Source organism: Atractosteus spatula, chromosome 20, assembly GCF_055471065.1.
Source record: "Atractosteus spatula isolate fAtrSpa1 chromosome 20, fAtrSpa1.hap1, whole genome shotgun sequence".
NCBI classification, from domain to species: domain Eukaryota; kingdom Metazoa; phylum Chordata; class Actinopteri; order Semionotiformes; family Lepisosteidae; genus Atractosteus; species Atractosteus spatula.
Window position 1 is genome coordinate 13,011,322 of NC_142725.1, and position 16,283 is coordinate 13,027,604.

General features: G+C 39.9%; 1 protein-coding gene across 1 annotated transcript in view; it reads right to left on the reverse strand.

Annotated features, from left to right (window-relative positions):
• Positions 1-16,283, reverse strand: part of espn (espin) — a 61,667-nt gene that overhangs the window by 23,535 nt on the left and 21,849 nt on the right. The window contains exons 7-9 of the mRNA XM_088938115.1: positions 15,301-15,566; positions 6,042-6,203; positions 3,268-3,460 (exon numbers count right to left, since the gene is read on the reverse strand). Coding sequence (XP_088794241.1) covers positions 3,268-3,460; positions 6,042-6,203; positions 15,301-15,566 — 621 coding nt within the window. The remainder of the gene's footprint in view (positions 1-3,267; positions 3,461-6,041; positions 6,204-15,300; positions 15,567-16,283) is intronic.

A 16,283-nucleotide genomic window follows, 5' to 3' on the forward strand; every position in this document is an offset into this window, starting at 1 on the left:
GTGTTTCTCAGACGTCATGGTCTGGACACAAACTGGGACCCTGTCGACGTCCGCCTGCTGGCTTTGCTGAGCCTGGAGTCTTATCTCAACAGCAGGACACCCAAGTGTCCCACACTGGCAGGAGACTCAGGTAGTTTTTTCCTATCGTTCTTGCCAGAGAACCTGCCACATTAGGAGCCATGCAGCAAGATGTTTAATCTGGACTCACAGACTAAAAACAGATCTGAATGTTCAAAGCCACTGAAAAACGTTTTTATACCATGGCCTCTCATCTTTAGGTAAACACTCTTTGGAAAATTAATTAAGCTAAAGCTGTTAGGCTGAGCTGGGAAAATGGAGTTAGAATAATATTAGCAGAACAAATTTTGGATGTTTTTTTGTTGTTGGGTAGTTAGTGTAGTTTTTTTTATTTCTACACATCAAGCAATGAACAATGATTTACCTGTTGACCATACACATTACAGCTTAAACACATACAAAATGTAAACACAGCTGTCATCACTGTAATAAAAATCTGTCCTTTGTGAAAGCTCAACACAGAAAATATTCCCTTGACTTTGCCACTCATTGAATTAGCTTTTTCCATTATTTATATTATGTTGCATGAGGCTTCACCACACCTCTCAATGTACTGTAAACTGTTTTACCAAGATGTGAATGTGTTTAGCTACAAGGGATGTTCAAAGATTTATCAGCAGTGATCTGGAACCTATACAGAACTCCTGTAAAACTGCTGAATTATTATCATGTAATATTGGTTTTACTTTTAAACACCTGACAAAATGCGTTTTTGCTGTACTGTGCTGAGTAAGGCACTGCATACCTCACTGCAATGCAATCAGGTGAATGGCTGAACACAAAACCCTACTCTACAGTAATAGTACCTTGATCCATCAATTTGTATTCAGTTATTCAGAGCAGGTAGCCCAGCCTGTCTCATGTGTTTCTAATGCACTAACTTGCTTTAATGCTCTCAAGAAAATTACATCAATCTACACAACCAGAAGCAGTGTACTGAAAGGTGGTGGATTTTGATGGATAGGAATTGCATCACATGTATAGGGATAACAATTAACAATCAATTTAACAGCTGGAATTTAAATTACTAGCTACCTAGTAATTTCATATCACTAGTTTATTTACTCATATCTTCATATTTGCATTATTGAAACATAAAATGTGCTACCCTACAGTTCCCATGAACTGAAATGATGGATGCAATATAAGACCTTAAATAAATAATATAAATCTTTAAACTCTTCCGAACAAACTCAAAGTACTATAAACCAGCACACATAACACATCAGAAGCAAAAAAGCTTTTCAAAAAAGTGAAAAATGCACAGTACATTGTGAAAGCAAGAGTAAATAGATATTTTAATAGCTTAAGTGGAAGAGACCAGTGTTTAAGTGAGTTTAGAGAATGTCAACAGTTGGGAAGTTTGAATTTGGATGAGTTTCACAGGTGTGGTGTGGCACACAAGACATTTCTGTCTCACATGGTGTGGAACTTGGTCTTTAGCAAAATAAGAAGGCCTGAAGAATCAAATCTTGGATTAAGAGCCGAGCTACATTCATGTAATAACTCCTTGAAATAATCTGAAGCTTGATCATTAAGTGCCTTATAAGTGAGCTGGAGAAGCTCACTCTAAATTTCACTAAGAGTCAGATGAAGAGTATACAGGCCCAAGATTTCTGGACATACTGTACCGAAACCTATTTAGTACCTTACAAGCCACCTCAGAAAATATGGCAATCCAGTACTCTAATCTTAATGAAATGGAGATGCATTAATAGTTCAGCATCAGATAAGCAGAGCAAGTGAGTGGTGTTACACAGTTGTACGGTAAATACTTTTCTGACATTGCTAACATGCACATAAAATGATAATGTGAGGTCAACAGCAACAACAAGGTGTCTAACATTTATCATAGGCTTGATTTCAGTACCGTCAACAGCAAGAATAAAGTCACCAGCTTTGGTATTTTTATGTTGGGAAGCATAATCTCAGTCTTGTCAGAACTTGCTGGTTATACAGCAAAGCAAATTATATTGCATTCATATCTTAATATGCCTGCATACTCTGGCTGTAGGTTTTGATTTGTTCTTCAAATGAACATGAGTGTCATCAGCATCACAGTGAAACCCATGTTCATGAAAGTCAATTCCCAACATCCCCACAACATATAAATATTAAAATCCGAAGGTCCTAGCACAGAACCCTGTGGAACACCCACAGGAGTGACCAGCATTATTTATTAAAAAGCCGAGATTTACCAATTGGTTTCTGGTAGCTAAATAGGAATACAGTAAAACCAAGAAAAGGGCATACCAGTGAGCCCTAGATCATATTCAATGTGGCCCAGTAAGATGCCTGATTGAAAGTATCAAAAGGTGTAATTAGGCCTGGAAAAGAATATTAAATGACTTGTTTCTGAAGACATCAGCAACTCATTAACTAACTTACCAAGGGTAAACCCTGACTGAAAAGGTTCAGAAAGTTAATTAGATGCAAAATTGGATTGAGTTGCCATCACCTGTTCCAGGATTACCGAGAGAAAAGACGAACTGGAAATATGACAACTTGTTAGGTACTTGAGTGTCCAGGGAAAGATTTTTTTTTTTAAATAGCAGTGGTCTTAATTCCGATAGGCAAAAGAAGAAATTAAAACACTTTCATATTTGTAAATTTCAATATTCACTTCTATTATTAGGCTTATTTGTGTCTGACTTCAATTACAGTTCATTCCATGAATCCAGAAATATCCTTATTTCATTCTCTCTTGTTACAACTCAGTGCAAGAATTCCATTTGCTTGTTAAGTAAGGTGACTTTAAAGGGAGTGCAAAGACAATGGAGATCATCACTACTGTTACCTGATGTACAGTATGGTGTTCCTTTACTGCCATGTTATCATCACTTGAATGCTCACAATGATCAATACTCAAGGAAGGACAATGCCGAGAAAATGAAGTGACTTGATAAAGTAAAAAATTAAATAAGTTTAAATAAAGACCTACCAGATTCAACAAATTGTTTAACATGTAAAACACTTGTCAACCTAGCTATGAAGTGGTCTCAAACAGCAAATGCCAAAAGACACAGCAGTGTGTGCGGTGCTTTGTGAAAAGTAAAGCAATTCTCTTTGCCTCTCCATTTTCATCTTCCTCACCTGTAAACTGCCTGAAATCCCAGTTTTTCCCATTCAAACGTGTTGTATCACGAGTGTCTGAGGGTCTGGCACAGGAATGAGAGAGCGGGTACTCACTTCCTGAAGAAGAGGAGGGCCGGCGCTGGCTGGCGTACTGAGGTGTGTTGTCAGAGGGCAGCGGTGGGGGAGGGGGAGGGGTGGGCTGGCTCTCAGGGAGGGGGGGAGGAGGGGGGGGCAGAGGCAGCTCTTCCCCAGCTCCATTCTCAGGACTGGGGCCATTGTCCGCTGGCTCCTCCAACAACAGAGAGCCCTGGGGAGGGGTGGAAAGGAAGAATAAAAACATGTATCAGATGCTGGTTCACACGCACAGAATGTCAGTATCCCCATCAGAGCTCAATGTCCTGTACCTCACTTCTCATTATTACCATTATTCTACCTAATTCCTTTCCAAAACCTTTGAAAAATGTAAAAAAAATAAAGCATATTCATCAGCATCTGCTGCAAAGCATCAAACTCTTCTCTGCATTTCCTCGACTGACTAATGTAAAAGGAGGTCATCACAGCTTGCTAACAAGTGATTTGCCTGCACCACTTAACCTTCCAGCTGTGTATATCTTCCACCTACAATCAAACCAACAAAACGTGCATGAACTCCAGGCTTTGCATCAGCAGGCATGCTCCCATTGAGAAGTTGATTAGCAGGGATCTGTGTTCAGCCATCTGCTCTACTGTAACAGACAGACGACAAACACAGAGGTCCTAATAGGCTCAGTGAAGATTACATTGAATACCAGTTGATGGCATTTATTCCAGAGAATGAAGATTATTCCCCAACATCCTAAAGAAATACTATTCCTTTTTTCTTTGATTGGCTAGGTGTCTGCCATTTTAGATGAGGAAAAACTACTATATAGTTATGCAAAGCAATAGCATTCTGAATGGCATTCTGCAATATGTTAAAGAGTCTGAAATACAACAGATGGAGTACACTTTGTCTTCTTATACTGTTTGTGAAATTCAAAGTATTGTTACCTATAAAAGCAATTATAATTAGCACATTTACTGTTTGCTCAGTTACTAATGCTGCAGCTTAATAAGAACATAAGAAGATCCAAATGATCTCCTCTCCTTTATTGCCAGTAGCCAATTGATTCAAGGCTCTCAGCTGGCCATTTCTTGAAAAAAGGGAAAAAACCCCAGGCTATTATTGACAACATGGCCGGGTAGCTCTTCCCATATACTTACAATGCTTTGTGTAAAACAGCTCCTGGGGATCTCGATTTTTCTAGACCTTTTTTTCTAGACTTCTAATTCACTTACTAAAGAGATCCATCAGCTTTTGTATGTAGAATATCTTTAAAATGCTCACATCCATTCTGTGCCAATTCCATATCCATCTCGGCCCATTCTACTTTGTTTGAACTCCTTGCCTGCTTTACTGAAATGATAAAGCCTTGTTTTAGGCTCTGCCTGTACCACTTCAGAATATGCTTCGGAGAACACCACACAGCCCAATACATTCCAAAATGCAATCTGTTCTTTAAGAAAGTACTTTAGCTAAAAACATCTCTGAGATCCAATATTTGACTTTGTAAAGCAGTTCTAGAAATGTGACGAGCCCTTACAGAAAAAAAATACACAAATGTGCAAACAAATGTAAATGTCACAGTTTGCATATGGGACTTTAAGTCAACCGATAGTAACTTGAGGGGTAAATACAGACAATAAAGAAGATAAGGGTGAAATGGAGTAATAGGTAGAAATTATCTGTGGCTTTTTATTACTATGTGTTGCATGCATCACCAAAAATAAACCTTTTCCACTTTTCTTTTAGCTCTCCTTTGTGCACGAATTAGGAGCTGCTCAGACACAAATCACATCTTTAATGTCAATTCCACTCTATTTCTTCATCATGTATGTACTGGTAACTCAAAACTGAAGAACAAAGAAAAGACTCTTGAAAAGAAAAGGTTAATGACACAATTAGTACATTATTTTTAGCTTCAGCTTTTGTGGTGCACTGTTCAGAATTTCCTGAGTGAATGCTGTCAGACACTGGCTGATGAAAGAGACAAATATTATTTATAACATGGAATTATGTGTGAGTACAGTGGAACTCAGAAACCTTGTCTGATTAGGGTTCACTCTAGTCATGATCTGCATAATTACTACTGACCAAAATGTTTCAGATGTTATAAATGTATAGATGTGGTTTATTCAAATGAGAACCAATAGCAATAAATAAACCACACTGTCATGAATGTCATTCAAACATATAAACTCCCTCACATTAAAATAATCCCGGCCTGAGACCAATTCAAAACTTGTTATAAAGAGGTCAGGCTTTCTCTTGTGTCTGTCAATGGAAACCACTTACTGTACAAGACACCTAGACAAATACCCATGATGCGTCTCTTGACTATCTTTGATAAATAATTGACGTCTTCACCGTTAAGGTTTATAGTGTCATCACGGGCTTTCAACCCCTGTAGTGCATGACTGTGGAGAAGTGCAATCAACTAGCATAGCAATAATCAAAGTGCAGGTACTAGCTGAAATGTCTGAAAGTCGGCTCAAGAGTGACCTTTCTGTAGGTTTATTATACTGCGTAAGTAATGCCTCCCAAAAGCAAACGACAGGGGGGAACCCCAATTCCTGCCACAACGCCAATAATATGTTGTGATGTGCTCTGTGCAGCCGAGCAAAAATAAGGTTTGAGGACTTTATAAAACAAAGTATTAACCTCATGTGTTTTGGCGAGTATTAAACCATTGTACTCGTGTGAGGTCATCATGGTAAGAACGAGGCAAGTCTCTGGTTACATGATGCCCTGGAAATAACACTGACCAGTAACCCCCCTCCTCCCCAACATGCCAGCTTCTGTGCCGTACCTCCTCGCTGGGTGCCATGGTTTTGCTCCCACGTCGTGCAGCTGTGTCGTTGCCCAGGGCCTTGTAGTAATCCCCAGTGCTGGGCTGCTTGTTGAAGTTCCGGGATTTCCTGTTGGAGTCGACACGGCGGAGTCGTTCTGGTGTGCCCTCTCCAGCAGTCTGCTGCTCCAAACAAGAAGGGGGCACTCAGATTTACAGTCAAGCTCGGCTCTCCTATGTACAGTACAGAGCAGGTACAGTAGCTTTCGCTGAAGGTTGGCAAACGACACTCCAGAAAAGCAAAACCCGCATTTAACACTGAATTCTCAATGAATAACATTTACATAGGAGAACAAACGCAATTTTGTTAAAAAAAAACTTTATTAATAATTAGTCAGGATCAAATTATCTATAATTAACAATATATTCATGCTTCATTAATTAAAGGTTATAAAAATGGTGAATTACATTTTCTGAAGTGTTACCAAAGAGCCATTCATGGTTTACAATTATTTAAGAAATCTAGATTTGATCAAAATATACGTTTATTATGTTGTTGGTTTGACTAATCTCTACGCAAGTCCTAAAGAAAAGAAGGTTTAATTAAAAGTGTTACAGCCCCCAGTCACGACTGAACCTATAATTTTAATATTAGGTGATTTGCAGGAATGATGCACAATAAATAAAATGCTTTTACAAACTTGAAGATTTTGAAAGATGAGCAGGCAAACATTTGAACATCATTTCCCCTTCCAATCTGAATGCAGGCAAAGAGACTGGGTATTAGCTTATTTTGAACAGAAAACACTGCAGTGCAGAAAACTAAAAACGGTTTGCTGCAACTCCAGCGTCTTTGTGCAAGATCAGTACGTACATGTGACAAGTGGTGGAACAGATTTATTCACCACAACTGGAACAAAAGAGCTTTTCACAGCTTTTAGCTGGATGGTAATATGCCTGCTAAGCTTTCCCATACTGTGCTCAGAAAACTAAGGAGGTACTGTTATACACTGACGCAACAATTCACACGCATTTCTTCTTGGCCAGCCAAAGGACAAAGAGAATCGCACTACAGATTACCAGTGCAAATCAGGATGACAATTCTGCCGTTTACCCGTGATCTCCCTGCTTTCATCATGCACTTAACTGTGCCTTGACATGAGTTTGTAAGAGTTTTCTATGCTTCTACCATGGTTTTGGTGCAATCTGGAACACAAGCTGAGCTGCTTTTTGTAGGTTTTAGTGCAGCAAGCTTCCACAGAGCCACGACTCATTTACTCTTGTGTATGTCATTCTAAAACCCGTTCTTCAAATGCTGTACAAGACTCATTCGAGCTAATTTTACCCAAGAGGAAATGGGACTCGGAAGCTACGGACTCATTTCCTCTTGGAAAAACTTGATTTATATCTCACGCAGTGCACTAGTGTAAACACCTGCAGGCTTCCTCGTTCCTCGAACATTACTCAAGTGAAAATGATTATGGAAAAAATCCAGCTGACAATCTTTGAGGCTGACGAGCAGCTGTTTTAACTACCTGACTCACATTTTCCTAATGCAAAGAAAGTATTTGCATCTCGAATTTTAACTATAGGGATCAAACAGTAAATGCTACGATGCAGGGCAGCCAGGTGATGAGGATTATTATTTCAATCGACTTGTAATTACAAAAAATATTCTGGCTGCAATTTACAGTGCCTACAGCACCTTTTCAGTACATGCTACACTTCTCATTATGTTAATACCTTGTACGGTGAAATGAAAATTGTTGCTACTTTCATATGTTTGGAATATATTCAGGCAAATTGTAAAATAAATCTATTCTGAATCTGTACTCTATGTGGCCAAAATAGATTGTTGGAGTACTGATTGATTTAAGGATATCATCTAGCTGTTCCTCATTCTGATACCAATATCATAGCCTGAAAAGCATGTCTGGGTACCTTCCAAATTCCCACAACCCTTTCTGTTACAAAGTGCCTCCTGTTTATAGTCTGGAATGACATTATAACCATAAGTTAGGATGATCAAGACCATGAAAAGCAAAATATGGACCAATAAGGCAAAGCATCAAATGAAGAACCTACAACCCCATCTCACACAACAAAAATCACCCCCTTCGCTCCGTTTAAGAGAACTCCGAAGGTCTGAACACACCAATCACATGCTGCAACTTAGCTCCACTGAGGTGAATACAGATACCTGCTAATTGCCCACTAAGGGGCAGATCCTTCCGAATTTTAAGAACTCCCTATGGAATCTGAGGTGAGACATTTATTTCTTAATTTATTCTTCACTGCATATCCTTATAAGTCCCGGCCTTCACGAGTCTGCATTCTAGTTGGCTTTCATTTGCATTTGACATATTGAGATACAAGTCCAATAAAAATGGCTTTCAAACAAAACTATGCAAGTATAGTTGTTGTTTAAAACAATTTGAAAATGAGCTTTACAGTCTTCTCCAGGAAAAAAAATCTGTGTCCCTTCCACCATCTCACCATCTCGCAGTCTTAGCACAGAATGGTGCTGATCGCAAATGATAGCCAGCAGGAGGGACGTGAAACAGCAGGAAACCAGATATCAATAAGCAAAACAGCTACTCGCTCAGCTATCTATTCTACAGTACCTGAAACTCTCAATTTTACCTCAACCTTAACCTTTAGTGACCCTCTCATTTTAAAAGACAAGACTCCTTTTAAAATCGAAAGCTGTTCATATGGATACCTCTCAGAGCTTTTCTTCTAGATAGGTCCAGAACTCTAGAGAACTTCTTATACACTAGTTGTGAGCCACATAGTAAAAATAAACTTTGACCTTCACCTTACAGCTAAAGTTAAATGTCAGTTCAAGGCTAGGATGCTACATAATGCACATTTCAGGACCAGCTAATGATTATTAATAGTACTGATGTAGGAAGGATAGTAACACTACTGCCAACCATTTTCAGGGCTGTACCAGACCACTTGGATATATACAATAGTACAGTACATACAATATACCCAACCTCTCTCATCTGGGGAACTTTGTTCAGTGTTTTAAGAGCAAACAGACGATGAATTACAGAATGTAGCAATATTAATTCGTTCTAACTGATTCACGATGCTAGAAGATCCATCTAAACAGACTTATCATGGTTCCTCTGATGATAGCTTAATACAAAAAAACTCAAAAGTAAAAAAAAAAATCAAAACAAGATAGCCTCTCTCAGCAATAATAAAATTAAACTGAGAATATTCTAGTCATGTAACTGTAATAAATGTAAAGACCATTTAGGTTATTTCTTTTTAGAGTTTTACTTATTAAAGGAAGTGTAATATGTCCAGGTGTGCTGGAAAATTAATTTACAATATTCTCACTTTGAATATCTTTAAATAACTCATGGATTCATTTAGAACTTAATGAATCTATTGTTCAGAACAGCACCCATGGAATTAAATAACAGCATCTGGAACGAAATGTAAATGACATAAAAAGACAAACTATACATGTCTAAGTTTCTCCTTGGTGAAGCCTTTACAAAAAGATGCAAATGTTCTAAAGGTGAAGGAAGGGAGAAGCTGCCCTAAACTACAGTACTCTTTTCAGTTTAATTCATAATTTAAACTGGGTACATGATGCCAAGTCAGGTTTTGCAAAAGTCACATGAAGTTTTCACATTAAAAGTTGTGGATAAAGAAAAAAGCAGCCAGGCTAAATCACAAATGTCCTGTCAATGTCCTTGCACAGGATGCTGATGACACTTTCGCCAAATGCTTCAATTTCAGTTTCTCACCTAAACATTTACCTATGTTTCTCACCTTAACATCTGGTTAAAGAAATGCTTGTGGGTCATAACGCTGAAGCTAAAAACAAAAGCAAACGGCTGAACAAATGAACAGTGGAAATACTTTCTTTCAGATATATTCATACCAGGTATTTTCTACTAAACGGGCAGCAAAAAACATTTCCTAACCTGTGCTAATTCATTTAATTTTTGACTACTGTGGTTTACAAACTAATGGGCAAAAGTAAGATCTCTTTTAGCCAAGCAGCAGCTCTGAAAGCTCATTTTCTCCCTTACCTTCTCTGCTTCCTGTCTGCCCTCAATCCCCTGTGCTGAAACAGCAGAACAAAAGCCCAGCAGCGCTGCAAGCCCAGGTGTTACCAGATCTCTGGTCCCTGATACCTGTGTCACTCTACCTGCCCTCTCACTTTACTCAGGCCCTTCATCAATAAAGTACACCTATCACATCGCGGCACCATGATGTCACTGCTCTCAGCCTGCCAATCACAGGGCTGCAGGGTTCTGCCACTCACATGCAAAGCCGTTCAGTAAAGGCTGGAGGAACTCAGGTCCCTGTGGCAAAGGGATTTTGCGGCTCTTTGTAAAGATGTACAAACTTTCCATTTGAAAAGGGCATTGGCTATTTTCAGTTAACACAACTGTAGCATTTTACTGTGGTAAAGGGAAGGTTTCGCCAGCAAACTAGTCATTAAACTTGTGTCAGTTTGTCAGTAAACTGCACATTTTTTATTTTAAATGCAACAACACTGAGAATCATTTTACTACAGTAGAGCACATCCTGCACAGAAATAAACAGAAAGAGATCAACCAGGGTGCACATTCACAATGTTTTCACAACTCCCTAAGTACATAAGTATATTATAAAGATTAAGACAACTATTCAATATTGATTATTTTAACGCTTATATCTTAAACAAAGCAAACAAAATCAGAAAAAAAGAATATTTTTAGACACATTTGTAATGTAGACTGTGACTCATATCACTCACTTTCCTTCTTTATACACTTCTCTGCCTAGCCACAATCATTTGTACTGAATACTGAAATACTGAAAATTTTCCAGGACATTTTTGTCACAATATTTTTTACATATTTCATTGTGGTTATGATTAACACTTTACACTGCTTCCACTGTATATTCTTATACCTACACCCTGCCTTCACTGTGCTGTAGTATATTAGACTGCGACACAACAATGAAAACCTAATGCAAAGATTCCTTAGAATCACAGAATATCCCGGCTTTATACTTTTATAATATAAGACAATAAAGGCCACAATATGGTGAAACACTGATACAACTGCACCAATACCATGATAAATTCAGTTTGTGAAAGTGTCAAGAGAATGAGGAAGTGCTGACAAGCTTCTCTGAGGCGCACCCCATTACCCCCCGGGTCTTCTGACACCACCAGTGATGGACAGGAGGTTCGGCGCTGATTGGAGAAGTACGTCCCTCACTGAGGTCACACTGAGCCTGGAGGTGCCTGGATGCTTGCAGGGGACACTCTTTTGCTGGGAGTTCAAAGATTCCAGGCTGACCATTACCTCTGCCCCTGGTTGAACTTAACCCTTTATGCACTGTGACTAGAAGAGGCCCGGTCACAGTGTGCAAATGAACAGACCAGCAACCTAACCCACAACATCTGGGGTAAAGAGCTCAACCTGCACACGGAGTGAGTATCTTTCCCTGTTGAGTCAGTTGGGAGCCCTTGATATATTCTACTAGCACCTAGTAAAATTCTCCAATAGTCTGTTGTCCATTTAAGGATGCAAAAAACCTACACCTCCTGGATATTTCCATTCCAGATTGGTGGAAATGTAAACTGCCCTGAATCCCAGCTGGGTTTGGCACAGAGCAGAACAACTTCTGAATGTTCTGCACAGGTCTTGCATGGGGAGAGAAGGGTTGGAATGGACACGTAACAGCCAACATTAAGCAGGAGTGCAGGAGAATATCCTAGTTAGTCCATTGTGTCACTAAAATGCTCACAGAGCTTTTTATAGCTTCTCCATGCTTGTTGTGAAACAGTCAGGCTTGTGGGCTTCATACAAATATCTTTTATTTACTTCTAAGCACATTATCTAACAAAGATGCACTCATAACATAGTTTAATAATTAGGGGAAACAAATTATGCAAGCAAAGGTTGTTTATGGAAATGAAACCACTAACAAATTTAACTTGTATTTCAATTACAAAAAAGGCAAGGCTACCTTTGGAAAAACGCATTTCTGGTGGTTATTTTGTCTTCAGGCACACTCAGTTGAAGTAATGGTTAATTATCTCGGTACTGATCATTTAGTACATGGTATACAGTTTAGCTTATATAGTTCAGGAGCAGTCTCATACCAGAACTGTTTCATTTCTAGAACGCTCTCTCAGCTCCTCTCAGGGAGACCATCATTCTGTTGTGGTTTGGACATATTGTCTTTCCCTGCATTGTTGCTGTGCCTTTGTTCCAGAGCTTTCTCCTCTCCTTCATCGGACTCAATTAACAGTATCTCATTGTGTCCCAGAGAGCTGGAGGACTGTTTAATTGTTAATGAGTGGCAGCTCAGGGATTGTTACCTGGGCCTAGTCGCAGGTGGGAGGTTGGGCCCCGAAGGCTCCTCTTAATTAAAACCCTTCCCTCAGGACCTCACCGCACACATACTGTACACACACTCACGCACGTGTGCGCACGCACCAAGCCCTCTTACACAACCGCACAGCCTCAAACTCTGCTCACATGGGCTGAAGAAGAAATGCTCTGCTCTCGCAAAGCAAATTTTCATGCCAGAACCTTTTTAAAAATGAGCAGCATTTTGTACCAATTGATTTTTCATAAATAACACAGAAATCAACAGGCTAAACGCAATTTTGTTTAAAAAAAGGTCTATTCCGAATATGACAATTTTCCATTTTAAGCACATAATTATCACTCTTTTCTACTGCAGATCAAGTGCCACAAATGTCTTTTATATTTTTTACAATAATATCCACTTTCCATAAAGGGGTTGAAATAGAAAGAGGACTGATGTTTTTCGTCTGAATATTGTAATGCTCATCTAGAACCCTTTCTTATAATGAAAAAAGCTCTTGTGTTACTCCTGTGAACTTTCTACTAAAAAAAATAAAAGTATCCACGTGTTACTGTGCCACTGTAATGTGGGATTCCACTTGGAATTCTATTCCACATGGAGGAGATAGAACATGAACACAGGGATTAACCTTTCACCTTTTGCCCAGTCAGAGGAACATGGACCCTTATCTCCAGAACTGCTGTAATTCTGCGATTTTAAGCACAAATACACAAAACTGTTACTTTTTAACAAAAAAAGTTTTTTTATTCTGTGATGGGCAACTGGATATTGAAACATATTTGTAATTCATCTTGACTGGACTACTGCAATGTCCAGCTTGCTGCGTTATCAAAGAACACCTTACACACACCCCAGCATGTTCGAAACGTAGCAGTTTTCTTATTGGGTCTCATTCTGGCATATACAGTATATAACCTCTGTCTTAAAATCTCTGTTCTGGCTTCCTGTACACCCGTACAGTGAAGAGTATTTCACTGCAGAGTACAATGCAAAATCAGGAGCTCCGAAACTCGATTGTATTTTCAAATCTCATGTTTAAACCCACATAGATTTTCGGTGTGTATTGTCTAGTATACCTTAAAGGATTTTGTGTGGTTCTTTTGTATTTTTTCTGACATTGTTTACAAGTTTATTTCCTCCATTTTTAAAGTTCAGTGTGTTGAGAATATAGGAAAGAAGTTTATAAAAGATTTACTGCATGATCATTAACAAGGAGCAACAGTCATCATCTTTATATATTTTTTGTTGCATCATATTGCAGACGACCTCAATTTCCAAAGATTCAGAAATGCAAGGACATCTGATATCAGGTGAAGGCATGAAAACTATACTTGGTCGCCTATCTCCAATGTGTTGCACTTTTGCAATTTTAAGTTGCTTTAAAAAAATCTGGACTTGTGCCCTTCAGAGCCTCCTCACACAGCAATTAAAGAAATTAAAAGTCTGGCCATCACAGACCTCGGTGCAAACCTCTCTGGCAATGAAGATCCTCATTAGCGAAAGGGCACAATTACCACATTGTTTGGCTCCCCATTGATTCACCTACAGACACTAGTAGAAGCAAAGGACATTGTTTGACTGTGCAGCCACCAAAGTGATTAGTTAACAAAACCCCAGCTGACTACCCAGCATTCCTGTTCCTAATCCCTTTGGGAACCCATGTCATCTCACCCCAGCGATTTCCCTCAAGTTTATTCTAGTCCTCAAAACGTCTTTACAGTCGTGGTCTGATGGATGCAGAGATTAACAGTGTGAGGGTTATTACCAGGTCAGCTGCACTGCAGAATAAACAGTAGTCAAAGGCTTGTTTCCCCTCTATTTGTTCAAGAGATGTGCCAGGCAACACAGCTAAACTAGAACTGAGCAGCATGTATATGTTATAAGTGCAACTTGTTGAAACACACAATTAATTTAAATGCAAAGAATTTTTAAGCAAAAAAATTACTATTTTTTTAAAATGTGTTTGCTGCTAGAAATTCTGCTTCACTGCCAACACCCTCACTATGTAAATATGCTTACATAAGAGCAGGCTTCACTTTGTGTGCCTGGTGTATTTCTACACTAGGTGCTACAGTGACTTTACAGACTGTAAAAAAGGTGCTATATTTCAGATGAGACATATAACCAAGGTCCTGACTCCCTGTGGTTATTAAAAATCCCATTGTGTTTTTCGAAAAGAGTAGGGGTGTTACCCTGGTGTCCTGGCCAAATTTCCACTTGGCCTTTACTACTCATGGACTCGTAATAATCTCCATCTATGAATCTTTTTTATTCTGTTCTCCTCCCCACTGAGAGCTGATATATGGGGAGCGTACTGGTGCACTATGGCCACCGTCACATCATCCAGGTGGGGCTGCACACTGGTGGTGGTGGAGGGGAGTCCCCATTACCTGTAAAGCTCTTTGAGTAGAGTGTCCAGAAAAGTGTAAGGTATTACATACAGTAGGTATTAATTTTCCCCAAGGTGGTTTCCACTAAGCACAATATGACCTTTGAGTCCAAATAGAAATACCGCTGTAAAATCTCAGGTGAAAGAAAACAATGATGGACTAATTATGACTTCCAGCTAATCGGTCTGTCACATTGCAAACAAATGGTACAGTACGTCATTGGTTTCTGGAGGTACGGTACGTCACAGTGAGATGTTGATTAAGGCAAGTGTGGGGAGCTGAAGGGTACTTCAGCACTGCTAGAGTGTGGGGGTGCAGTGCTACAAGTGTGGGCGCAGGGGTCAAGGCGTGTGGGGGTGCAAAGCTCAGGATGTGTGGGGGCACAGGGCTGCATGAAAGTGGGGGTGCAGGGCTGAGCATATGAGGGGCTGCAGAGCTGAAAGTGTGTTGGGGTGCAGGGCCAAGGGCGTGTGGGGGCGCAGGGCTGAGGGCTTGGGGGGGCGCAGGGTGCAGGATGATCTCACCTCTTTCTCCACGTGCCGCAGATTGCTCTTCACTTTCAGGTAGATCTCGGCAGAGGACGAGTCGTCAGGGGGGCTGGGCGCAGGGTAGCTGGGTGGGGGAGGGGGCACGTTGGAGGAGTCAGGGGGAGGGGGAGGGGGAGGGAAATCTGGAGGAGGAGGAGGGGGGGCTGCGATCAACACCTCTTTCTTCTTGGTCCCGGCTCCCGTATCTGGATTCAGCATGTCCATGTAGGTCTGCATGTCTGAGATGGCTGTTCCCGAAGGCCCTAAAATACATTCATGGAGCAATTCACACGTCTCCCAAGACAAGCGATCGCACACAGCTCTGAAACATCGCAGCACTTTTTGGAAGGTCTGTGCTGAGCCACCTCAAGATGCACAAGAATGTTTTTTTCATGCATGATTGTTTTGTGTCTAATGAGTCTTGTGCTACTGGTTATTCTATATTACAAAAATAATATCAACCAAAAAAACTCAATTCAGCTTGAACCCTAAAATCTCTGATTGTCTGACAATTTCTAAATACACATTTGAAAATGTTTGGAATTTTTAATAAAAACAAACTTTAGAACACCCTGTAAATGAAGCATCATGCTGGTGGAAATAACCTTGATTTATGAGTCCTGTCCTCGTTATGAGGGTGGCATGGCAAAGTGGGTAAGTCATGACTAGAAGGTTGTAGGTTTGAGTCAATGCGGCAGACACTGAGGATCTTGACTCCAGCTGCTCCTGTCCACCCAGCTGTGTAAGTGGGGAACATTGCTGTGTGAACCAGTTTACCATCAAAGGGGAAGAATTGTGCTCTCTCCTCCAATTAACTCTATGGAAACTGAGATCATCTCTGATCTGGTGAGGCTCAGATATGTAAATTATCTATTATCTACCCTTCAGTCATGCTGCAACAAAGTCTTTGCTATCAAGAAACCAGAGACAAATCTATTAAAACTGCAAGCAATGACAAAAATTTACACTTTAGAAACGCT